Source organism: Ptychodera flava, chromosome 1 (genome assembly GCF_041260155.1).
Source record: "Ptychodera flava strain L36383 chromosome 1, AS_Pfla_20210202, whole genome shotgun sequence".
NCBI classification, from domain to species: Eukaryota; Metazoa; Hemichordata; class Enteropneusta; family Ptychoderidae; genus Ptychodera; species Ptychodera flava.
The window spans coordinates 18,679,511-18,706,918 of record NC_091928.1 but is presented as its reverse complement, the minus strand read 5'-3'; the positions used below and the strand labels follow the sequence as shown (position 1 = coordinate 18,706,918).

General features: G+C 38.5%; 1 protein-coding gene across 4 annotated transcripts in view; it reads left to right on the top strand.

The window, feature by feature from the left end:
- The window catches only part of LOC139132024 (nucleolar and coiled-body phosphoprotein 1-like), a 60,762-nt gene extending 33,928 nt beyond the window's left edge, over nt 1-26,834 (top strand). For 2 of the 4 annotated variants that reach the window (XM_070698405.1, XM_070698412.1), the window contains exons 2-6: nt 19,516-19,575; nt 20,755-20,892; nt 21,878-22,011; nt 23,757-24,343; nt 24,632-26,834. In XM_070698405.1, coding sequence (XP_070554506.1) covers nt 19,516-19,575; nt 20,755-20,892; nt 21,878-22,011; nt 23,757-24,343; nt 24,632-24,909 — 1,197 coding nt within the window. In that variant the 3' untranslated portion in view covers nt 24,910-26,834. Of the gene's footprint in view, nt 1-16,718; nt 16,939-18,463; nt 18,700-19,515; nt 19,576-20,754; nt 20,893-21,877; nt 22,012-23,756; nt 24,344-24,631 lie in introns of those variants that run through there. The other 2 variants (XM_070698396.1, XM_070698386.1) reach the window with 2 other exon arrangements.
- The last annotated feature ends 574 nt before the right edge of the window (nt 26,835-27,408 follow it).

Here is a 27,408-nt window from a genome sequence, read left to right as displayed (position 1 = left end):
TACGAGGATCCAACTGATGCATTTGCAAATTTCCATAGCATCTTTTATGACGTTATGCAGAGACACCTCAAGGTGATTTCAGTTCGTAACAGGCAACAATGTATCAAAAAACCTTGGCTTTCTAAGGGTTTGCTTAAGTCCATCAACACGAAACATAAATTACTTAGTGAAATGAAAAATAATACTTATAATGAAAATGTAAAAAATAAGTACACGTTGTACAGAAATCTACGGACAAAGCTACTTAAATCAGCAAAGAAAATATTATACCAATCTGGTAATTAGTGCAAATGGGAACACCAAGAAGACATGGAAATTTTTACATGAAATTTTGAACAATTCCTGTACAAAATGTACCCCAGACAAATTGCATACAAATAGACCCGACCAGCCTTGTCTGTCGGATAGTGTTGATATTGCTGAAGAGTTTAATGGGTATTTTACCAGTGTGGGGCCAAATCTTGCTACAAAAACGTAACAACGGAGATTTTCGTCAATATCTGAAGGGCGATCATTTTAATTCTCTTTTCTTTCGCCCGGTGTCTGAAAATGATGTGTTCAATGAAATTAGGAAGATTGACCCCAATAAATCCATCGGGCAAGATATGATTCACCCTAGGCTTGTAAACCATGCAGCACATATTATTCTTATCCACTGACACATGTAATAAATTGTTTTTTAAGCCAAGGCGTTTTTCCAAACGACTTAAAAGTCGCCAAAGTCATACTGGTCTATAAAAAGGGCTCTGTTAGTTGCGAATGAATGTTGGAAATTATCGGCCTATCTCTGTTTTACCGGTCTTCAGTAAAATAGTTGAATCTGTTGTTAAAAACCAACTCATCACTTACCTTCTCAAGACTCAATTTGGTTTCCGCAAAAAACATAGTACAAAACTTGCCTTGGCCGATTTGATCTCTGATAAATGGAAAAACTTGACGATGGTTTCACAACTTTTAGGATTTTTATTGACCTCAGAAAGGCTTTTGATACAATTAATCATGACATTATGTTACAAAAATTAGACTATTATGGTATAAGGGGGTTGCCTTTACACTGGTTCAAAAGCTATCTGTCAGAACGTAAACAAACCGTCAATATAAGCAATGTATTTTCGTCATATAGGTCAATTGAATGTGGGGTTCCACAAGGGTCTATTCTTGGTCCTATTTTATTTTTGTTATATATAAATGATATTGTAAATTGTACTGATATATTCGATTTTCGTCTATTTGCTGACGATACAAATATGTTCAAATTTATTAAAAACACAAGTGTCATCAACCTTGACCTGATTAATGTTGACTTTCTGAAGGCTTATGACTGGTGCAGTGCAAACAAGCTCACTGTTAATGTAGAAAAAACAAATTTAAGTTAATTAAAACACCCCAGAGGCTGGTAATACAGAGGGCAGCTTGAGTGTGGATGGAAATATGGTCGCGAATGTCTCGTCGACAAATTATCTAGGAGTAATTTTAGACCAGCACTTGACTTGGAAGGCTCACATTGATAAAGTTAGGAAATTAATCGCCCCGATGGTTGGAATTATTTCTAAAAATCGTCATATCGTCCCCAAAGAAATTTTGTTTTTGCTTTATAATTCCATGATTTTACCCCATATTTGTTACTGTATTGAGATCTGGGGGAATACATTCAGTTCTTTACTCCAACCTATCCTAATTTTACAGAAAAAAGTTGTCCGCCTTATCACATTCTCTGCTGCGTGAGCTCCTACCGCCCCTCTATTTCAGCAACTGGGAATTCTCAATGTCCATAAGCAATGTTAATTTAATACTTGTACTTTTATCTTTGACCTTAAAAATAGTCATTTCTCACATTCGGTATATCGTTACCTCGATCCAGTGCGTCATAGTTATTCAACACGTCTCAAAACTGGTGAAAACTTCTTTATTCCAAAAGTTAATCTCACTTTGAGCCAACACAATTTGAAATATGCTGCAACTATGCTATGTAACAAACTTCCAGATTCTATAAAAAACGTTAAGTGAAAGAAAGCATTTCAAACGTCATTTAAAAGACTGGCTACTTGCCTGTTGATACTATTTTCCCCAAAAGTCGTGGAGTTTTCTGGTCACGTTGTCTTGTTTTTTCTGATCTTTCTCACGTCATTTGTTTCCTGTAATATATTTTGATCTGTACCTGATATGAAATATAGTTTGCAATTATTGCTATAGGTTTTTCTGTCCATATCCGCAGATGTACACCTTATGTTACCTATGTAGTATAACATTAGGGGCCACAACTCGACTAGTTCAGAAGAACTATATTGTGGTCCCCGCTAGGAATACCTGCTAAATTATAGAACATAAATTTAGCAATTGTACAAATTTCTCTATCTTTATTTTTCCATGTGTCTTTTGAGTAAATGTAAGTTTATATTTCTAGCGAAATAAACTGAAACTGAAACTGAAACTGACTAGGCCTCTGTGAAAATCTTCCAATTTAAATCATTTACTGAATTGCTTACAATTCGTATCGAATGAAGACGACTGAATAAAATAGCTTTGTAAATGCCAGTGAAACTTAGATTCTCAGCCTATTTTTGACCAATCTGACCTTTGACTGCATGCCATTTCTTATCAACTAATTTCCAATAAAGTGACTTGGTTTTGACATCACTTTTTGTCAGACCATAATTCTCTAAGTCTAAAATATTATAGTTCTCTTCATTTTGGATGTTTTGAAGTGATGATTTGTTTCCAGGAATCTGGTGTAGCATTGAAAAGTGTTTCACACTCTATCTTAATTTCCTCTTACATATGTCTATTTGTACCTCCTCCAATTTTTGCCATTATTTCCCATCGTTGAAGCCAGTCATTTCTGTCATCATTCCAGATGTCCTTAAGCCTTAAAATTCACTCTTTGACCATTTTTCATAAAAGAGGACACATTTTTTCAATCTTAATATTGTCATTATACCACAGAACGTCTCTAAGAAGATTTCGTTTTGATGTTGGTAGATTCACTCTTATAAGTCTAAGTGACTTCCAGGTATTGTGTTGACTTTGAAATTGAGATGGAGGTAGTGATAATCACTATTCAGTTTATTGTCATAATTCGCTATGAAATATTTTGATAAGGCGGCCCATTTAGGGGTCCGTTTATCTGGATTTTTCTCAAAATTTCATAAGCCACTTTAATTTGAGTGCACTAATTTTTTCTTCAATGTCGACAACTTTTTTGCTACGCAGCTTTTTCCTCAATAATATGGTGATGCGCCCTCAACGGTCTTTTTAGCAAGCGAGGCTCACGGAGCCAGGCGTGTTATAGGGTAGCGGAACTTGGCCGGGGCACAGGTCGCCCAATCACTATAAATAAGCTTATTATTGAGTTTTTCTCATTTTTATCTATCAGTTCTTCTCCTTTTCTTCATGCTCTGACTGATCGTAGTAAATAAAAATAAATGACTTAATAGTCAAACCTAGCCTCTTGACTCTTTATTTATTTATTTACACCCCATTACAAGGACGTTTACCTCTCATATACACATCTTGTAATTAATAGTAAATATGACTAATTATGCTAATCGGTGGACTTACCAGGGATTTTATAGGTTAGTCAACATCGCGAAAGATAGGAAAGGTTACTGAAACTCCTTTTCCATTTACATCTCTATCTTTGCAATGTTGACCAACCTTTGATGATCCACGGATTAGCATAATTAGTTGTGACTAATTAATTACAAGACGTGTATATGAGAGATAAGCGTCCTTGTAATGGGGTGTAAAATAAATAAAGAGTCAAGAGGCTATAGGTTAGGCTATATAGTCATTTATTTTATTTACTACGATCAGTCAGAGCATGAAGAAAAGGAGAGGACTGACAGTGACAAAGAAAAAAACTGAGAAAAACTCAATAATAAGCTTATTAATAGTGATTGGGCCGCCTGTGGCTGGGGACGAATTTTTGTGCGATCCCCTATGCATAGAACTGAAATTCTTGCCATGCTGCAGGACACGCAAGACACGCTCTTATTTCGAGTATACTACAGTGGTAGCTGCAATAATTGTGGCCTTGGTTGGCCGTGGGGCATGGGCTTCTGTTGTGCGGCTCGCGCGCGCCGGCTTCTGTCGTGCGGATCGCACCTTGCCCCAACCAAGGGCAAGCCACACGACGGAAGCCCATGCCCCACAGTCAACCAAGCCTACAATTATTGCAGCTAACTACAGTGGTCAATGCGGTCAATCTGTCTGCAAAGCTCTCAACGAGGAGAGACTCCGGCAGTGTCATTTGAATCGAAAACAATGGATCTCTGCCAGACATACAATTATATTCATAGTAGCTCTCTTTCGTAGGGTGACGCTGAAACTACTCGGTTGCTTCTGAGAAAATCGCATTGTCCAAGTCAATGTCGACACCTGGTAGGGTTTCGGCATCATATACGTTTTTCGTCATAGGAAATCATGTGTAATTTGATGATATTTTGGGACGGTCACGAAGCACAGTCCAAGTAACGTTAACATCAAGTCTCTAAATCGTCTACACACGCGCAGGCCTCTCTTTCCTCCTCCACTTAGAACAATCACAGTCACCTGAGTTCTATTTCGCTCTGCGCCTATTCGCCCCATAGACGTGTGTACATATGATCTACTTCTAACCACAGGGACGCGTTATCTTTCGAATGACGAATGTTGGTACTTTGAGTACCCTTTTCGAACATTATGACTCGATCTTTTACAACATTTGTTTTCCGTGTTTGCTTGTTCACAATAACATATCAATTGTAAATGAATATTTATATTTCCGTCTGATTGTAAAATACTATTTTCAAGATTAAGTGCTTTGCCACTGTTCTTATATAAAACACCAAGGGGTCCTGGCGTTAGCTTCAGAGCAACATCTGACTGACTGGGCGACGGTTCAGGTAGGTGGAGCTCTCCAAATTTCGTTTAATTTCGCCCAGTAAGTTTGAGATCGGATATTTTATGTAATCTTATTTAAGAATAATGGTCCGCGATTAAAATTGACCGTTCATGCAGTAATCCTCCTCTAAATAATGTAAATATGCCCAAAGAAAATTGACGTTGCTGACGATAGTGGATTGCATCGTTAGGAGAAAGTTGTCGGTATTATGTCCTGCTTTCTGATGTTAACATTTTCGTCTCAGGCCTTGTCTTAAACAATTTTAGTAATTTCCGTAACAGTTTACGTACAGGAATAGATTTTGTGAATATCGCTTCTGGAGGAGGTCATTTGACAGTACGATAGAGTTTGAAATGCAGACACCTGAAAACCGGAAGTACAATAAGTTTCCAGGCGATATCATTGATGACAACTTCGTTCACAATATTCTCATTTAGTATCACGGTCGTTTAATCCAGTTATTTGTTAGGGAAGCATTAAGTTGACAATCTTACGTGGCTTACTTAAGGTATAGTCATGCAGAATAGTTATAATCGTCACGGTATTTCAAAAACAATAACATGTATCCTCGAGCCACAGTCACTTGCGGTTCGATACATGGCGATGGCCGCTTTGGTATGCATTAGAAATATAGGAAGTCGGGAAATGGAATAGCCGCTATACGCACGTACAGCCGAGTTCGGAGACGGATTTTCCTGACAAAACGCTATAGTTTACTTAATAAATCAGCATCGATGGCTTCCAATGCGTCTCTGAATCCATACCTGTTATAGTCTATCGTCAATAAAGATCTTCTTGCATTTTCGGGTACGATTTCCGATTCTTCTCTTGATTTTTCTCTGAGTGTCTACAATGTGACGTAGTAACTTGAAAACAACAAAGTCCCCTTCCTGTGACCCGTGTCTTAAGCCATAGCAGTGACTATTCACTTTAGCCTCACCTGTACACACTAGAGAGTATGATAGCCAAGAGCGCAAGTATAGGGAGTCTATTGGGAGTTCAGATGTGTATTAAGTTTGTGTGATAAAATCCTATCATAGACAAATGAGAGCATGCTGACATTAAGTATTACGATTCCACAGAACAGCTGATATGGAAGGATGTTTTGAGATAGAGAAAAATCCTTTGTTTTATAAAACATTATATTACCATGCCCTGCCCGTCGCATTTTGATTGGTCGAGCTGAACCACGTGACTGACCACAAATACACAGTAATGGTCTGTTTACATGCCCGTGAATATGAATAATAAGATAAACAACTCAAAGTATCGTACCTTTACAGTTCAAACGTAAATCATAATCAATCAAAATAAAATGGAGCACTTGTAGGTCTAGTTGAGATATTTTTTTCTGACAACATCTCCGGATTTGCGTCGCGTAATGCTCAGTTTCTGGGCCCAGTTGTCGTTCGCTCCTGAAATTTTCGGAAATTTTGACGGTTTTCTTGGGTTCGCTAATGGAAATAACAGACTCCGCTCTGACCATTAACGTTTATTTGTGGGCGCGGGCTCGAGAAAGGCAATTAACGGGCTCGGCAAGCCTCGCCCGTTAATTTTTGGCTTTCCTCTCGCCCTTGCCCACAAATAAACGTTAATGGTCAGCGCGTCGTCCGTTATTTCTATAATATCTGCTACTGATATCTGTTACTATATTATGCATGTATATCTATTGAAGAGATAATTTTCAAAGAGTGTCATTCTATAAATTTCACGTACTAAAGTGTCCTAATCAATGACAAATATATACTTTTAAAACATATGTATAAAAAATGATAAATTTCCTGGTTTTAATATGTATGTATATTAATAAGTGGTGTGAACTTATTCTTTCAGATCAACTCTACATGAACTGACGGCCAGTGAGCGTGATGCGTGACTGTCACAAGACTGAAACATTTAAATTTCTTTTTGAGATGTCATTACAACAATGATTTATTGCCCCTGAAGACATAAATCATTTACTTAATTACAATCTGGATTTGCTGCAATTTTATGAATTTTGATTGAAAATGAACTCACAGTTCCGTCATAAGATTGTGAAAATGATATTCAAAAATGTAGAAAGCGAAAAGCTGTTTGGTGTGGAAGATCCAGAGTCATTTATCATAAACACTACATGTTGATAGTATTGTGAAAAAATAAAGAGCAATCTGTATCTTCTTGCCAGAATTTAAGCATTTTTACCAGTTTCAGCAAGGCGTCAGTTTTATAACAGTTTCATTTTACCATATTTGATTATGGTCTCGGTGTTAGGGATTGTTGTAGTCAAAAGGATATGGATCACTTGCACTGTCTTTTAAAGCGGGCAATGCGACTAATTTTGAATTGTGACATTGGTACCTCATCCATTGAAATGTTTCACACACTTCTACAATGGTATCTGCTATCCCATCGCTATAAGTACAACCTAGTAGCGTCTGTTGACAAGGGTATGTCGTGGCCTGTCTCCTCCATACACCCGGGATATGATAACAAAGTACAAAGATCCACAAGATCTTTAAGATCTGTTAGTAATAAAGCTCTACAAGCTCCATTTGCTAGAACCGAATTATTAAAGCAGTCTTTTTGAGTAATTACCCTGTACAACAATGTGCCTACAGCAATAAGAAGTTGTACAAGTGTTAGAGTTTTTAAGCAGGCTTGTTGCAAATTTTATCGACAAAGCTTTTTGTACACTTTTACATGAAACCTGTCTGTGTTGTAATGTTGTTGTTATCCTGTACTTTGTCTTCTGTGTATAAGTTTTCTTTGTGAAAAGAGGCGTATACCTATCATGGCTATAGAATATTGTTGTCGTATTGTTATAAGATATTTATTGCATCAAATTGTAAAGATTTATAATACGAATTTTAGTTTCGGTTAATCACATAACCTCATCATTAATTAAACCTGTACTTTTAGAACAATAATTGTTAAAATAATCGAACTCAGGTATAGCTTTGAAGCTGTGATTCTTGTATTTTTTCCCTTTCTGGCTCAATATGCAAATCATTGACAATCAGTAATAGTCCATTTATGTTTATAGTAAATTTATATTGACCACTTCAGAGATACAAGGCTTCAGGGAATCGCCTCATTTTTATGCTTAATTTCTGCAGTTTTATAGGGGAGATACTTTCTCCAGCGCAAAAGTTCAGGATGAGATTCTTTGAGAAACGCAACAATGAGTATCGTCGCTAGAGGGCAACCTTCACGCATGCGCTTTAGCTGTTGTTTGCGGGTTTGCAAGGACTACCTTAACCAGTCAGTGCTATTTTAAGTTAACATTTCCGTCTCACGGCCTTATCGCCAAAACTTAGGGCACAGCGTTCAAGTTGGATGTCTGTGTAAAAGTGACAAAATCAAAGTTGGAGAAGAAACATGTAATGAGCATGACCGGAAAATTCAGGAGTGAATGAGTTGTATTTTCTGTCAAAACGCACGAGACAACATTTTGACTTCACGATTTTTCTGCGATATAAACTAATAAGACACTAAATAATATATGATTTGGTAAATCTAACTATCAATCTCTCAATTCGCCTAGTTATAAGTAAACTAACATAAAATGAATTCTCGATGAGCTGTAGGCGAAATATCTTTACAATGTGTAGCGCTAGATTTAGTGATTTTTTTTGAAATTTTCGCGTTCCATACCACCCACGAATGAAAATCGATTTTGCGCGTCTCGGGTATCTGCGTCCGCACTGTAAGGTATATGCACATACATCTATGGGGCGCATAGGCTCAGAGCGAAATAGATCACGGGTGACTGTGGACACGGTTTCAACTTTGGTCATAAGCAAGCTCTCACGGCCAGGAATTTGCCCGCAAGTCCCCAGTTTTTTCTGAGGACTTTATGGGCATGGGAACTCAGCATCGTATAATTATTGAGAAAATGTAGAATGTAAGCTTACCCGCCCAGTAATGTGAAGAGATTGAATTCGACACACACATGAGTCCAAATTGCAGCCAACTGCATATTTCGTGGCTTTTTGTGACTTTGAATCGCTTCACTACTCACACCCTCCCATTTGCAAACACACTACTAAACTGTAAGGCAAACATTTGTGTGTGGTGCACACACGCCCAATTCATCGATCTTTACAGGGATATCTTTGCATGCAACTTAACGATTTTTTAAATGCAAAATCTCTGTCATCGTGTATATAGTTCTTGGTTTTCTTGAAAACAAAATATTGAGCACCTTGTTTTCTATTAAACTCCCACGACCTTTAATGCAATGAAAATGGTAAGGCTTATTTCTGAAACCGTATCTTCAAATGAACATATGAATATTCTTTACAAGCAATCTATGCACATAGACTAGTCAGAATTACATATGTGAAAAACAGCATGACCCCGAGGAATCTGCTATATTGCTCTAGTTCTAAGACAGATCGAAATATACTAAATCGGCATGAAGATATGTGTCCAAAAGATACTGGGGAGCAGAGCCAGATAACGTCCGGTGCCGCACCTTTGCGAGATACGTCGTAAGGGCGCATTTATTCGGACGTAAAATATAATAAATATGTCTACTACTTCAACTTTACGTTTTTTTCGAGTTTAAATTTTTTGTAAGATAGATTCATATTCATGTAAAAGTAATTTTTTTTAGTTCTAACAGATATAAATTGTACGTTACAGTTCAATCACTACTGTATATTTCACAGGCTGTCCATCGGTAACAGTAGGAGTCGAGGTCCAGCTGCAGGAACAAAGTCAGCTGCTACGGTCTCCACGAATGCGAAAAGATACCCAGAACCCACTGCGGCAGAAGAAGGAGAGGCTATCATGATGCAGCAATACACACAAGATCCGGAAACTTCAACAGCAAACAATCTCTCTGGTGAGAAAGGTGAGAAACGGATTGAGAAACGGGATTTCGCTTTCGTAACCACAATGGCGCGTCCGTCGTCTGGAATAATGCTGTTTAAATGTCAACAACTGGCCAATAATGATTTATGAGCCAAGCACAATTGCTTACGGGGAAATCGTGCACTACATGGCGCGTAAAACGACACATGCATATTTTAAATTCATTATTGTGCAATTATTGTCGTCGAAGCAAAAATGTCTCCAAAAGTTCATTTGAAATGGCATGATATCCTTCTTGTACTTTTTGTAGATGAGGCTTGGCAATGGCCGTTTTTGTCAATGAGTTTGACACCTGATGAGACCGTCGAATCGGATTTGGAGGATAAGTTTGGAGCGGGACCACGTAAGTCTCTGTATTACTCTGTTGATTGTCAATAACTGGTCAATATTGATTAGCAAGCCAAACAAAAAGGCTGATTATACTTTAAAGGGTGAAGAATCCTTGGCTTTTAATGTCGCTGATTTGAACACTTTCTTTTATTTTAACACCGTCAGATGATCAACTCGAGTCGCAGATGGATATTGTGCGTCAGTCTGATCCTGGGGCTTCAAGTTCGGACGAGAGCATTCCATCGGGAACAATGATCCCGGCCAACGAGCGGCTGGTCGGCTTAGTAAACTAGGTCGGAAACGGCGCTCTCGAAGAACACGGGATCACCATACCAGCGAGCCAAGGCTCCGGCTCGTCGAACACCCAATCCAAGAAAAGTTCTTCCTCCTCGATTTCCGCAGAGGACACTTCTGGCAAACAAGAAACTGTAGTTTAGTCCTGAAATCTCCATTGTGATTTTGTCAACGAAGGTGCAGTTGACCTATCTCATTTCTGCTCCATCACAAAACTATTGATAGCACTTAAAAGTTTTCTAGTTTTCTACATATTTGAGATATACATATTCTACATATTTTTTAGTCCTGAAATCTCCATTGTGATTTTGTCAACGAAGGTGCAGTTGACCTATCTCATTTCTGCTCCATCACAAAACTATTGATAGTACTTAAAAGTTTTCTAGTTTTCTACATATTTGATATATACATATTCTACATATTTTTATACTTTGTTGCTCTGAAATTTGGATAATACTATCCATCACGCACAAAACCGTTTTGAGGCTGTATCTGGCTAAAGGTTCCCTCTGAAGAGCAAGTGAGATTGCGTGTCATTAATGAATAGTAAATTCAGAGAGTGCTTTGACGACTCTATAGCTTGATCCTGCAAAAAAGGATATAATTTTTTACTTTGTCAAATGTCTTATTCTGCAATACTATGAAAAGCAATGCGTAACATTAATAAGCGTTTCTCAAGTGTAAGTTATACATTCTTTTTTCGCCGCCAGGCGGTAATTCTTTCAAACAAACAAAAAAAAACAAAACAACAAATTTGTACCAATATTGATGGGCTGAGCCCATAAGCTCGCGGCGCAGCTGTGTAATTTCAATAAACTAATTTCAAAAAAGTGACTGTTTACTGCTCGCAATAGATGGGTTTTATATGAAGACATTTTTAAGATACTCCTCTTCGTCACAGGTGTGGATAGCCTCATAGCCAGCGTGCGACAAGCTCGCTGAGCTGAGAGAGAGCTAACCAGTGCTAGCTGCAGCACTGGCGGCTGTGACGGGTAGGTGACCGTTGAAACAAGACGGCTGCCAGCGTGCAGCGCTCATGGCTGATGTGTTATCGAACGGTATGCTATGTTTTATTTCAAGCGAAAATATGTGGATGCTTTTTGGTAAATATATACGTCTTACGTTAATTTGGTAGTTTTATAACTTTATAGCTTGCAAATCTTGTTCAAAAAAAATATTGAAGCTGGGCTGTGACGTTTGATGACGTAATCACAAGAGTCATGGGATTGCAATTACAGCGGGCATGCCGTCAAGAATTTAAGCTTGGGCAAAAGTAAGTAAATTCTCTGTTTTGAGTCCCTCAAGATCCAACAAGGTACGCGGGCAGGCGATTAAAAAAACCAAGAAAATTTAACACAAAATCAGTTTGCCCTTATTGGACATAATTTCTTAAACAATATGAATACTCCTATAGTGCGACACACTGTATGATCGCTGTGCATTTCATGACAAAAGGATCAAAATAATCAGCCATTCGTTGACGTTTGCTTTTCTCTTATTAGTTAAGATGTCTTTCTTGTGCATTCAAAGTGTCCACATGTCAATACCATTGCACAGCAACTGACGGTCTCATCAAATCCATAAAGCTCGGCAGTTTGAGGAATGAGTACACATAATAACAGTATACATTAGCTGTCTTTTGTGCTCAAGTTCTTGCAATTGAAGTCTTGGGTAATGTTTATGCTCTGGCAGATTGTTGTAGATTTGCTGAAAGGTGATTTTGTTTTGAAAGAAAACACCAAACAGATCGGGTAACTTAAAGCCTGTGTATTCAATTTCAGAAAGATGGGACATCAGTGAGAACAAGACTGGATGACATTATTGACAAAAGTTCTCCCCGTAGTTTCCTTCGGACCATCCGTAAAACCAGCACCTTTCCTTTCCACCAAATCAATGAAATATCAATTCGTAATCGCCAGTCTCCGCGGCCACTCAGACTCATCAGACCCAAATTTTGATGGATATTTCTTTGATACTTTTCCTTGCACTTTCAACTAGCGTGTCAAAGGCATTTCGTGTACATTACTGGTTTGTTTTTTGTTTCAATTTAAAATGGATAAATGCACGTTGAAAGACAGACAAACTAGGATTGGCTTCAACACCCTTCCGATTTTCCGTCTGCCCTAACTCTAACCTGTACCCATCGTGGTACCCTCGATATCAATAGGCCGACTGAATCGCTGTCTCTTCAAGTCCCGATTTCTCGCAATCACCATACCTTCAAGTAGTCGTGCGAAGGTTTCCTGTTTGTAAATCCGATCTGCCGCCTGCATATCGCTTAGCGAGCTGTTATTATAAAGGTTGTGTTAGTTTGGACTTTAGAATTTTTATGATGTCAAGAAATTAGACTGGATTCATGCGATGTAAGTCAGGGCTGAGTGTTTTGAATTCGACGTGAAAGTAACATCACTTCAGAGTCACCAGCGTTTGAAGTAGGGAGAAGATTTTCTCACTTGATGACTGTTAGGGGCCGTGGATAATTAAAACACAATGCCCACGGTAAACGAAACTAAGTGCATTTGTCCCAAACTCCCCCTCCCCTAAACGAAAGTTGGAAGTGCGAAAATCCAATCAAGCCTCATTCTGTATCTGCATCCAGCAATCGATGATTACGTCGCTATGAAATCACGCATACGCTACCCCACCCCGCATACCCTCTAAAAGCCAACCTCTGTTCAGTGCCAACTCAACAATGAGGCAACCAACAGAATGAAATGAAACAGTGTATCCAAAATGATTGTTATGTTATTTTACTGGTGCACTGATTCACATGTATGTCAAAAGAATGAATTCTAGTGTAGCTGCGGTGCCATACTGGCCTGGTCACCGTACACGCCAAACAATGATATTTTGCAACACAGAAAAACGTGTGGCGAGATATAACTTGCAGCGCGATTTTTGCCTACGGTAATCGAAATACAACCACCACCCCCCCCCCAAAAAAACCAAAACAAACAACAACAACAATAAAAACACGGATAGTTGCGTTTACCGTGCGCATGTTTTAATTATCCACGGCCCCTTAATTGTAGGAGTGCGCCATACACTTCTGGAAACAGATGTAGCACTAGCAAGGGGTCTATCATAAGTCTACAGCTGAATAAAATAATAACTTCGATATCAAACCTATACCTTTCTAACCAGGAAATGCTGTTGATACCAGTTTAAATATGAAAATGTCACATAAAATTTTTATTGTAGTGAACACTACCAGGGAACCATAAATACACTTGAAGCTTAATCTTTTCTTCACAGTTCATTCAATCTTTTATTGAATAATTTTTTAGGATTAGTTCTGAAAATGCTATCAAATAACCTTTGACTTCTCTCTCGCATTATTCTCTCGATTATGTTTATATTTTAAAATAAAGTTGCCGTAGCTATTTCAGTATTTTCATCATATCTTCTTCTTTTAATGCCAAAGAAGCACACAGGGAATCGATGTAGTAGATAGAAATTTCCTATAAATAACCCCTGTCCTATGGCATCGCCTTCTAAATTTAAAGAACTCGGACTTTAAAAATTTGGTTCTTTTTGTATGGATGGCACAACTAAGGTGTGCACGGCGACACAATTTGATAAACCTATTTAAGTTTTCGGCAAAAATACGTGTTTCTGTTATACGGTTCGTCCAACAATCGAAATTTAATGTTCGGGTTTATTGGGTATGATTTACTGCGTGTACGCCGTCGATTCTGAACACGCTCTACCTGTAGTTGAAGAATTCTTCACTGCTCAGTTGGAATTAGTAGCCAGGTTGGTCTCTCAGTGTGGCAAAGGGGCTGTGACTGAGTATTGACATATCAAATCAAGCCTTATTCATAAGCCGGCAAACGTCTATCGAGAGTCAATCAGACAATCGGTGAGCAGCATTTCAGAGACAAAGATGACGGCCAAGACTGAAAGTATCATTTTGAAGCAATCTTTTACATATGAACTTCGTGCTTTAGAAGACAGAGCACCTGGAATGGCATCAAATGTGGCAATGTTTTGACAACTCTCATAAGCCACATTACAAAATATAAGAATTGGAACCAAGACTTAATTCCTAGATATAAGAGTACAGTCTTGCCAAACTAGTTGTGATAAGGAAACAAAGGTGGACGATTTGAGAAAGTTGAAGAAAATCAAAAACATGGCAAATCGTCCAAGAAGAAACCGCGGGTGCTTTATTAGATGGACACTCACCTTTGGAAAGTTTTTTGCCTGGGGCGTCTCCATCCCCCCGATGATTATTATCGCCACTGACACCTCTAACGACTCCCCGGGTAATAGAGCGATCAATTGCAAAGCTTTTCTTTCCAAAGAAATAGAGCTACTGAAGTCCCGGATGTACCGGCAATATGATTATTTATGTTATCGGCATGTGATAACCTAAGCTACATTGTAAAAGAGTGCGTCCGAACGCCTTGAGGACAGATATACAGACGATGTCTTCGCTTGGTGTCGTACGTTGAGTTCGAATCCGATCGAGAATTTACTGAATTTCTATAGCATATGTATAACTGCAGATGTTTAGCATATCAGAATTGGTATTTCCTTCAGTTTCTTATCTATATTTTACATCTCAAGAAAATATATTCTTGCTTTCCCCCCCAATTGTTTGTATCATTATTGTCCTAATGTGTAATCGATATAAATGATTTTCATAGTTCGAGAAATAAATGTAGTTTGTTTGAATTAAATAGGAAATAATATTTAGGTGACAGAGCTACGCTGTGTCGTCATCAACTGACCGTTCACCATTTCGGTAAAAATTAACTCGATGAAATTAAATGCATTGTGATGAAATGGTGATGTCATTTCAATATTGTCGTAATAGTGTGACGTAAGCCCCGCATTGATTATTGGCTTAGCAAGTTCAAACTCAGAAGGAATGCTCATTCACTTCCGCATGTTTGTTTGTTTATTGACTCACCTGCCGCGTGACCAAACCCTAGTGAGATGTAACATACCGGACGAGTTTCAAATTCCCTCGACGCTAGGGACGTAGATCAGCTTGCCGAGTTTTTCTTTTGAGAAAATCATGGTCGGAATTTGCCAAGTTGCAAACGCGAACGGGATACTTGAGTCAAAAAAGGCGAAAGTACTTTTCAGAGGTGAATTAATCGCTGTAGCAGGTACCTGAAAATTTAAACAACCATTTTCAATTAGTGCGTGATTCGTTGAGATGATAATCTGTAACAGGTTTATGCCAAAATATACCTTCTTGTCATTCAGTCGCATTATCTAACACTATGAACCTTTAATTTGTTGAAGTGACTAAATGACTACCGCACAACTTATGTATACTATTTTTTGCCAGTTGCAAAATTCGCAGCAAAGTTGGAATAAAGAAAACATCCTCGTTGTTTTATTGGAATACATATTTGGTGTGAAACTATCGAAATTTTATGAATTGATTTCAATTTTAAATTAATAATTTTTCCTGCATCGCTTTTGAAAAAAATATCAAGAAAAGTAAAATGTCATTTTCAAAAACTTGTATTTATCTGTATTTTTCTATGAAATTAGAATTTAGAGTACAATTTTCACCTAGTTCTAGCTGTCAATGCAATATTTCTAATCACTTATTCCTAAGGTGTGGGTTTCCTCTGTACGTATATATGTAGGCAGTGTTCCTCAGGCACTCCGTTGTACAGTAGCTTCCTAACATTTTCAATTCTTTGCCGTTCATAAGAGGGCGCTGCTTTGACTGATATCATATGGGTACATGCATTTCTTTTTTGTTTACAGGGAACAAGATAAACATAAGTTAATATTTACCAACTTAACCTCTAAAATTACATGCGTTATATACGCGTGCTTATGAATGCGGAACAATAAAGTATTTTACGCTGATAAGAACCAGTTGCTGGTCGTTGGCTGTTTTAGAATGCTTTTCGGAAATAGTGTGCATTGTACAGACTCGTATCCGCGAACGCTTACTTCGTTGGTAACGTTCTCACAACCGGAACTACTTTCAGGTAAATGTGGCAGGTATAAGTACAGGTCACAGTAATCTCTAATGCGCAGAATATGTTGCACAATCATTCGTGCAATGGTTCGCCGCCTACTCGCCTCAGATCTGACAGGGTGCGATATCTCACTGTCCCACCGGCTTTTAGGTCATGTGCGACAGCTTCTCAACATAATAATAACCCCCTAGCTTGTCAATGATTTGAAACCACTTGTTTGAATGACGTCATGTAGTCAACATCTTGCGTGATTGTTCCACGAAAACGCACTGACATCAACGGTGCAGCACATTAAAATAGACTAGTTTTATATCTTTCTAAAAAAAAAGTAAGAAAATGGTCTAAGTGTGAATACATTACAGAAAGTAATTTTTCAATCAAGACCTAGGGATGTCATTCATAGCTTTGCGTTCCAGCGTCACTAAGCACTGAAATGCGACCGTTGGGAGATTAGTGTACAGGCGTATTGCTACCAATAGTACAGCCACAATCCACAATTCGATGTAGTATGAAAGACCGCTGTTTGTCCAGTGGCCTTGATATTCAAATTAAGTGTGGTCGAATTTTAACGCAGTAATAATAGGATATCAGCGAAAAATCTAGCGTGCTGAAAAGGTAAGATTTGAAGTGGTGATTATTTTATTTCTTTTTTTTCCCCGTGTTCTTTTATACGTCTGACGTCATAAATCAAATATTTGAATATTGGAGCATGTCTGCCGACATGCAGACGTGAATATTGCGACCAGTTATGAAGAAGAAGTATACACAAATTTTCGTATGCATGGGAAATCAAAAAGTTTATTTGCAGAGTGAAAATAAGCAAATTTCTTTGATTAAGTGGAGACTAGGCTGCTTTATACAGTCCATGTCGAGATAACAATTATTTTCCGAGATTAATTATTATCGGCCAAGGAAAACTTTGGTAACGTTCAAGTAAGTCTGCCTTATGATCACCAGCTGTGATGATGAGGGCAGCAATCATGATATCTATAACCACCGCACCTCAGCTCCCCAGACATGAATACCTCGGGTGGAAACGTCATTGTGCATCCAACATATATTTTATATTTGACATCTTGTCGCAAATGTTATCCCAGGTAAATTTTATCTCTGTAATATCCGATGCAAATATCTATCGAAGTACATTACTTCACTTGTTTCAGTTCAAGTTCTGAAACAAAAGGTGATGACACCAATGAAAATGAAAGCATGATTTAATAATATTCAAAACTGAAGAGTTGGGACACATATAAATAACATTTGCTATATATAAAGCGTCTTGCAAAGTAATTGCGTTTTATATAAGAAAGACCAATGAAGCTTGAATACTGGTAAAAGTTTTTAAATCAAAATACCCATTCGTTACTTTGACTTGGCAGCCTCGTTCAAGGACTCAACCCGAATACATAAACATTAAAGTTCAATTGCTGTAAAAATGTCGGGCATACCTGGTGCGTGGATACATAGCAACTCGCAAGTTAAGCTGCGCGTATCCAAGTGACTGTCGGGATTTTTATTAAAATACAAACATTGAGACTGATAGTGCTATAATGAGCTGGCACAGTTATGAAAATATATGCCGCATAGCTTCTCTGTGTGAACAATACATTTGTGTCAAAATATAATAATGCGAAGACAATCACAGGCGAATGTTGTTGTGCAGTTTACACGGGAAATGAATAACAAATTGTTATTTCGCCAATCCGATAGCGCTTAAAGAAAACTGTGAGTTTATTTTGTTTTGAGCTTTCAAAGTCGGTGGTTTTGGGGCACATCGTCTCCCGCGACCTCTCGTAATACTACTCATTACGTCACGATACGTTTACGGAGGCAGAATTACATGTGATTGAGGGTTAGTTTATCAAAGATGTTTTACCCACCTCCGAGTTAGAATAGATATATTCCGAAAATGGTGAACCATATAGATTATATTGATTTGAACACCCCCGCAGTTTCCACCACAATGAAATTATTTATCGCCCACAATCATATTGTCAATAAATGCTGTGCACAGTTAACTAGGGTGCACAGTTAAACGGTAATATCCAAGTCAAATTTTAACCCGGACTACAGACTGCCACCTTTTGTACTGAGGCCACTGACTGCATATGCCGCCATATTTGTTTGTTTTTTACCACAGCTTCTCAGTAGGTGTGAGCGAGGCACATATTCAGACCACTTAAGAGTTAAGGCGAACTGTGTAAAAAGATGGCGAAGCCGAGGGAAGTCATCCAGTCCTTCGTCTACGGTATCGCCTTCTCGTTGGGGGTGATAATCGTTATATTGGGAACACTGACGGCTATCGTCGGCGCCTTTTTCTTCATATACAAATGTTGGGGATATGAAGCTGCCACGCCACTGTGGACTGGTGCCATTGTAAGTATATGAACAGCAAAGTCGGGTTTTATCCAATCTAAATTTTGTTTTTTTTCTGCGTACAAATGAAAAAGGTGTCTTAAAGTGTCGGACGGAGTAGGGAAAGACATCAGCAGAGTGGTGTGGCAGGCAATGGGAAGCTCTTTGACTGAGTATACGTGCCATTGAAAATTTGATCACAATTTGAATAGAGGCATATTAGGGTCAATCTATGGTACAAGAATGCAAATAACATGAGTTTTACGTGACACACAAATGACGCGAATGTCAAAATTTGATAATATTTCAATATCACGTGGGCAGTGTGAAAGACTACGCTATATGATGTGCAAGTAGCCACAGAAGATTATATAATATGTAAATTACAGTCATTCTGCCGATGCATCTGTCTTCAGCACAAAATGACACCGCTGTACTTAAGAGTTTTATTAGGAGAAGTAAAGGCATGCCCTCACTGACGTCAAGTACGAACCTTAAATATTTCTAGAAAATAAATCATAATGACATAGACGCCAAATACGTATCCATGCGGTGTGGTTACTACGCATTTTAGTTTTGAGCTTCGAAATAGTGCTGATTTTGAAAAACTATTAGAAAATGTTCGCAAAAATGGAAATGTGGGTTTAAGATATTTTCGAACGAAAGTTTTTTCAGTGTAAAATTTTATTACAACTGGACATTCTTTACTTGTGGAGCAGAAAATGAAACGAAGTTTGCTGTCGTCTGACATTTTGCGACCTTTGACCCATACGCCATGTTTACTAATCTCACAAATGTTTGTGTTGATACATCAATTCGATTTATTTTCACTTACAGTTTATCCTCACCGGTGTCTTGGCCTGCTGTATGCGTGGATGCAAGGAGAGCAAAGGCGCGGTAAGCATAACACCAGTCTTACTTCCAGTGTATAAATTACCATACCAGACCTCTGTCTGTTGGAGGCCAGCATACCAGTCCTTGTCTGTCAGTTGTATTTATAGAATTTAGACGTTGTAAAAAACGAATCGATGCATTACTTTGTGCAGGAAGTTAGCACCTTAAGGTTACTATTTGACCATTGATGTGTGATCAAAATGGAACCGTCAGCTTAAAAATCCCTACTTACATGTTTGTTGATGTATTGTTATATATACTATATAACTATAAACGCTTGAAATGTAACTGACTCCCTAAACTGCGTAACGTGAATTTAATGCTAAACTAATGAGAAAAGCATACATCCACATTCTACACTGCAAATTTTAGGGCTTTGTAAAAATGACCCACGTCGCCCGAATTCAGTTCGGATGCTCTACCAACTGAGCTAACGGATCAGTTCAAGTTGGTTTTTGGCGTGAGGAATCCTTCTTGGCCTTGGCCTTGGTCTTGGCGACATTTTTAAACAAACGCTCTGAGTGGGTTTCAAAATGTCGCCACCAAAACAAATATTATTTATCGAATTTTAACACCACCTACAAATCGAATGGTTCGTCCCAATCATATATGTAAGAGTGTCGAGCTAGTAATCATTTCACTTCTATCTGAGGATTGCAAGATGCATGAAACTTAAGTAATAGATTTCATTACTTTGTACTTGAAGTAATCTGTTTATATATATGCCTTTCACGTGACTTGACGCAACTGGCAAAATGGTGTGAAAGTCTGGGAAAGCATATGCATGCTCTGCCAACTGCGACAAAGTTTAAACAAAAAAAAACACATCGCATCTCCTAATTCCAGTATCCTCCCGAGCTACTGGGGTCAATTTCTTGGCATATTATTGAAATATCTTAAGCGGCAGTATAGGGAGTGTAGCATGAAACATTGCAATATTATTTTTGTATTCTCATTGCAACACATTTCCTCTTACACTTGACCTTTGTCCGATCATCTGTATATATTTAGAAACCCTGCGATTGCCTTCACATTGATCGCCGATAAAAGCGTAACCTAAATACTAACATAGAGTAAAACCTTTGTTTTGCCGAGGAAATTCCTCTACACCAACTACATGCATCGACGTTGAAATATGTGAAGTTTTTAGCCAAACGAATATTATTTCCTACCCTTTACCAGGTAAGAACTGTCTTTGCCATGTGCATCGTCTCTGCAGTGATGGCAGTGCTGCTTGGCGGGCATGGATGGGTGGCCGCCACGCAGGAACACACCTCACCTAGCTGTGGACATGGAATCGATGCTGGGTGTACATCCATGGTGAGTAGTACGTAATCGCCTTCACCTGTGAAGGCGTCAATATAACTACACAAAAAAATTCAGAACCATAAACAGTAGAGAAACCAAGTAGGTTTACATAAAACAAAGTTAACTGTCCACAGAAAGCTCCTTCTAATGTTGTAACCTTTTAGCACATGCTATGATTTCAAGGAAGGCAAACTACTTACGAGGAACGATATGCAGTGTTGAAATTTCGACACTTGGTTGCGAGAAAAAAAATTATTGAAAATGATTTTCACCAGCATGCTCAGTACAGAACAGGACTCGCTGAATAAGTGTGAAGATCATTGCAAATCGTAGAATGTGAGTCAAATACCATTGAGAGAATAGGGTTCGAAGATTATGTAGTAGAAATGAACCTTGCGAATTCGTACATATTTGGACAATGTCTTATTTATATATCACAGCCATACAAAATGCACTGTTTAAAGATATGGTTGAAGGTCATATCAGTTCAAAGAAATAAAACAGCAGTGTCAACCACTTTATGAGCAGAAGCGATTATGGAAATAATGACAGGTTATGTTTCATAGCTGAGTGATTGTATGTATCTACCGCGATTATCTCTGAATGGTATGAAAGAGTGACAGAATTAGTCTTGCCGATTATTCTGTACAATAAAATTGTCATTACATTTCGAAGTTAGTTGATTTGCTCACGAAGTGCTGAGCAGAGTAGACGAACAACGCCGTCGGAAACCTTGGAGATACACCTCATATTAATCAAGGTCCAATAATGGCAAAGCTGGCGATTCATAAACATTAAGCAAAAGGTAGACGTATACCATTGTAATAATGCGTGATGGACAATAATACTACTGAGAATTTTCAAAATGTTTACCATATTACATCTGTGACGTCATTAATTTAAAATCTCTCTCTCTCTCTCTCTCTCTCTCTCTCTCTCTCTCTCTCTCTCTCTCTCTCTCTCTCTCTCTCTCTCTCTCTCTCTCTCTCTCTCTCAGACTGGTAGGATCTCCATTGATGTCAGCATGGTTGTCTTGGCTATACTAGTTTTTGAAATCGTTATTTTGACAGCTATTGTCACCTACTTCATGATGGAAGGAGGTCCCATCGGTCCTTTCGAGAAAATAGAAGGGTATGTACTGCATGTCAAACGGTAGATGGTGTGTGAGGGCGCTATCATTACTTCATTTAACATTCACTCGACTTTCATTACTGATGTCTGTGTGTCACGGAGCAGAAAGAGCAATGAAGGAATCTTTAGCAGGAGGCCTATGAAGGATATACAGTTGATTTGAGGTCAAATGATGGACGTTCGACAGTGCAGAGCATGCTCATTTGAACCCTTTCGCTTTTGCGACAGCAAATATATTGTTTGGAGACTTTCCAATCATGACAACCCATCTTAATCCTCAGTATCTCCCTCCCTACGAGATGTTTCCCACCCATTAAATACCCCACTTGCGAGAGTTCGAAGTTTTGCACAAAGTTTGCTCACACAAAACACAATCATTCCGTTATTTTAATGAAGAATATATTTAACGAGTCAGCGTGTACAAAATGAATCGAATTTTGAAATTCAAAATGGCCGCCAACCTCCGTATCACGGTAGTCGCGTTTGGTAAAAATGTTCTTGACTTTCTGGAAACCAAATAGTGAGCAGCTTGTTTTCTCGTTTTCCATAAAGTTCCCACAAACTTGCATATACACAGAAAGGCCAAAATACTCGTATTTCTGGAAAACTATCCTCAGATGAATCTGTTTAAATTCTTATAAAAAGTCGACTGATGCAAGAAACTGCATATATAAAAACACTGCACGACAACGAGGAATCTACAATATTAATATAGGGCTCAGCCCTTGGTGTCGCGCCAGGGGTTAAGATTGGCAATGTTATTTGTATTGATTCATGATAAACTGTAATTGTTACTTCATAAACGTTATATCCCAACTATGCCCAGTTTCCCTCTGATGAAAGACAGTTCACGTACACACGACGTCAAACCCTGCACAGGCTGCAGCAGGGCAGGTATAGATTTTCTGTAGCGTGTAAAAATTTTGGACAAAAATTGGCAATTTTTACAATGATAACAGCCTATTGCGATAAACAAGGGACGTATTATGCAATAATTATCATTGCAATGGTAACCGCACTGCCCACCTTCCACTTGCAAGCTGAAAACTATAGCGTTCCGTCTAAAAACTTGCAATTTTTGAATCTAATTATTGACACAGGGGGCGCTTTTCTATAATTCAATCCCAGCATTCTTTGCGTATGCCCCCGTTCATGTGCACGACAGTTTTTCTCCGTTTATCTATATCACGATACTTTGTATCAGCGACAAGGTGTATAATAACATTTACTGGCTAATAAAAGAGGTATATTTTATAAAAGGCATGTTATATCATGGTAATTTGTTTTCGTATTGTTTATTTACGAGTCTCAAAAAAAAAAACATGGCGGCGCCCAACTGAGAAAGAAGGTACACTTCCGGTTACTCGCATAGTATATTATGAATAAGCGCATGCGTAGTCAGTAAGCCGCTGGCGCGACTATTAATCTAGTTCTTTGAACAACGGAAACAAACCCTGTATGATGACGACATGTTTCTGGAAAGATGCAGGGGAACCTATACCCGGCAATACAAGCTGTTTGTTAGATCCAGAACAGTGACGAAACTTTCCGAGACATACCTGAGCATTTATGGACGTAAAACTCAATATGCCTTCCTAGGCTAAGTACTACAACTAAGCCATATTTCTTCCAACTTGAACATATTGTTGGGGAGATTCGGAATCACGCTAACGTAATTTTAAGTGCGCTTTTAATTTCATGTATAATATTTTTATGCATCTCAATGACTACTGTATATTCCACAGGCTGCCCATCGGTAAGGGTAGGAGTCGAGGTCCAGGTACAAGGTCAGCCGCTACGGTCTCCTCGAATGCGAAAAGATACCCAGAACCCACTTCGGCAGAAGAAGGAGAGGCCATAATGATGGCTACATCCTCCCCGACAAATTATGAACTGGGCTCGGAGCCACCGACAATGCGATACATTCCAGATCCGGATTATTCAACGGCAGACGATCTCGAGGATGAGAAACAGATTGAGAAACCGGATTCCGCTTTTGTAACCACGACGGTGCCTCCGCCAAGTCAGGGAGAGTCTACTACAGGGGAGCAGCCGGCAGTTCCAGTAGAGTATGCCAAAGTTAATAAGGCCAATGCACGAAACGCAGCTCTGACGAGTGCGCCTCCTCCAGCCGCCGTAGCAGCGATGGGCGCAGCAGTCGCCAAGGACGATAGGGAACCCGATTCTAGATCTGAACTGCCGCCCTTACCGGAACCAGAGCCTGAACCAGAACCAAAATCAATTCCCCAGAAACAAGAGAGCACCGATTCGGATTCAGAGAGTGAGTTTGTAGCTCCTCTCCTACCATCGAACTTGAACGAGTCTGGACCACGTAAGTCTCTGTTTTACGTGTTTTTGATTTGTCAACAACTAGCCCACAATGATCCACGAGCCAATCAAAATGGCTGTTATTACACTTACACCTGTAAAAAATTTGAACTACGTGGCGCGCAAAACGATACGCATTTTACATCCATTATGATGCAATTGTCGTCAAAACAAAATTTTCTCCAAAAGTTTATTTGAAACGGCATGATATCCATCCTTGAACTTTTTTTGGAAAACGCTTGTCAGTATTTATCAATAATTTCAATATGTTCTTTTATTTTGACACCGTCAGATGAGCCACTCAAGCCGCGGATGGATATTGTGAGACAGTCCCTGATCCTGAGGGCGTCAAGCTCTGAGGAGACCATACCATCGGGGACAACGACGCCAACCAGTGGCTCGTCGGCGAACTCCAGTCCAAAGTCAGCGAGGTCGGAAACGGCGCCCTCGAAGAAAACGGGATCACCAGCGAGCCAAGGCTCCGGCTCGTCGAACACCAAGTCCAAGAGCAGTTCATCCTCGTCGATTTCCGCAGAGGAGACGTCTGGCAAACAAGAAACCATAGTTTAGCTCTGACATATCCATTCACAAGTATGAATGTACGTGATTTTGTCTGCGAAGATGCACTTGATCTACTTCATTTCTGCTCCATCACACAACTGAAGACAGTACCCACAATTTATCTACATATATGTGATGTTTTCGCGGAAATGTGCACATGCAATTGTCGCTACTTTGTTTCTCTGAAGTTTCAATGATACAATCCATCACAAAACGGTTTCCTTGTTGTATCAGGCTGAACATTCACTCGGAAAAGCAAGCCAGATTGCGTGTCTTTATATAGGTAGTAAATTGAAACAATACTTCGACGACTCTATAGCTTGATCCTGCGACAAAGAAAGCAATTTCAGCTTTGTCCCATGTTTAATTCTACAATACTTATAAATAACTAAATGTGTCACATTTATGATAGTCACTCAAGTGCAAGTGCAAGGCATCATATATCCCATGTGATGCGTGCAACTTAATTTTTTTGCATTAGTACTTGACATTCAAAATTATTGTGATTATTCAGCTTAACAATTTTTCATCGTTCTCTTTACTCTGCTGAGATGACACCTTGAAGTTCTTTCCGCCAATCTTCAAGTGGGCTTCTCAAAATAGGAACACTAGTATTTTACTCATTCGGAACAATTTATTGTAATATTCATAATATTGTTATTTCGACATCATAAATTTGCGCCTCTCCCCTTTCCAACGCTTGTGAAAAGTAGTGCACTGGTACAAAAAGTGTATTGCAGGAACAGATTTGGACTTCTTTCAACATCTTGCTTAAATCTTAAGGTAGTATGCGCCTAGATAGTAAAAGACTTAAACTTTTGCTCAAACTTTCCTCAAGGAATATTTCGACCATTCTCTTTCGAAATCAATAATACACTTTCAAATTGATGGTCAAATTTTAGCACTAGAGACTCAAGTTGGCCAAGATTGACTGATATCTGGCATTCAAATGGTCACCATCCCTGTGTTAAGTATTTTGGTAAAAATACAATTTTCACTTTTCGAAAACTAAGTGATACTCCAAGAGCTTAAAAGTGAGCCTCGACAAGTGGTGGATTAGAAAAGTATTGTAAAAGTTTGAGAGTTCAAATATCTGTCCTGTAGACCAGGAATCAAGGGGAACGGCATCGTATTTCGCCTCATACCGATTGGTCCTTACGTATCTTGGGTTGCTAATATTTATTCTTCAATCTTGGATCTTGTGAAATTTTGAGGTTTTCACTCGTAATATTCACATATATACAGGACGTCTACATTATTTGGTCAGTTTCTTACAGTGAGGTTATTTAAATTCCTTTTTCGCGGCGGTAAAGACGAGAAACTTCGCTACTTTGGGACTAAAAAGGGACACATTTCAATAGTTATTAATTTCAAAACAAACTAAAAGACAAATTTATACAGATTAATTGTATTGCTGTAGAGGTCGTAATAGTTTTGATTTTGGGATTTTTAATGACATTATTAAATTGGACCGTATTCATGCAATCTTGGTCAGTGTTTTGAAACGAACGTAAAAGTAAAGTTACTTCAAAATCACCAGTGATTCAAATCTGGACAACATTTTATCACATAATAGCCATTCTCTGTATGAGGACGCCACAGACTTCTAGAATTACATGTTCCAACTGATCTATCATAAGTATACTATGAAATAAAATAAGAACTCGGATACCAAACCTACCTTCCTCAACAAATAATACAGTTGATACCAGTTTTAGAATAAAATGCCACACTGAAATTTGTTGTAGCTAAAACTGCCAGGGAAACACATGCAGATTAAGCTCTTCTTTATAGTTAATTCAATCTTTTATTAAATAAGTTTTTAAGTGATCAGCTTCCAAAATGCTATCGAATAACCTTTAATCCCTGTCCAGCATTGTACTCTTGACTGCGTTTATATTTTTGCAATAAAGTTGCTGTACATTTATGCAGTATTTTCTTTCTATATTCTTGTTTTAATGTCAAAGAAGCACACACAGACTTGCCTTACTAGATGGACACTCCTTATAACATAACCAACGTCTGAAAGAGTCACTTTCTAAATTAAAAGAACTCCGACTTTTGAAATTTGGAACATTTTTTGTATGGATGACACAACTAAGATTTGATATGCTGATTTAAATTTTAGCAGCAACAGCTTTGAATTTTGATTTGTGGGTTTCCTTGAATGGGATTACATAGCGGTGTAAGCCGTCGTTTCTACACGCTCTATTTATGATGTAGATTTTTTAACCGCAAAATTAACATTAGAAGGCAGGTGTATCTCTCAGTGTGACAAAGAGGCTGTGAAGCATTTATATGTCAAATCAAAGCTGGGTCAGCTTAGTTTGCTCACGCAGCAAACATCGGGACGTCAATCAGACAAGCAGTTAGCAGCATTGCAGAAACAAAGATGGCGACCTAGAAAGTACGATGTGATATGATCTGTTTTATTAAGTACTACAGGCCATTAGCCTTCATGTATAGCGTATCTCCATAATTTACAGAAGGAACACGTAGTTACCTGAG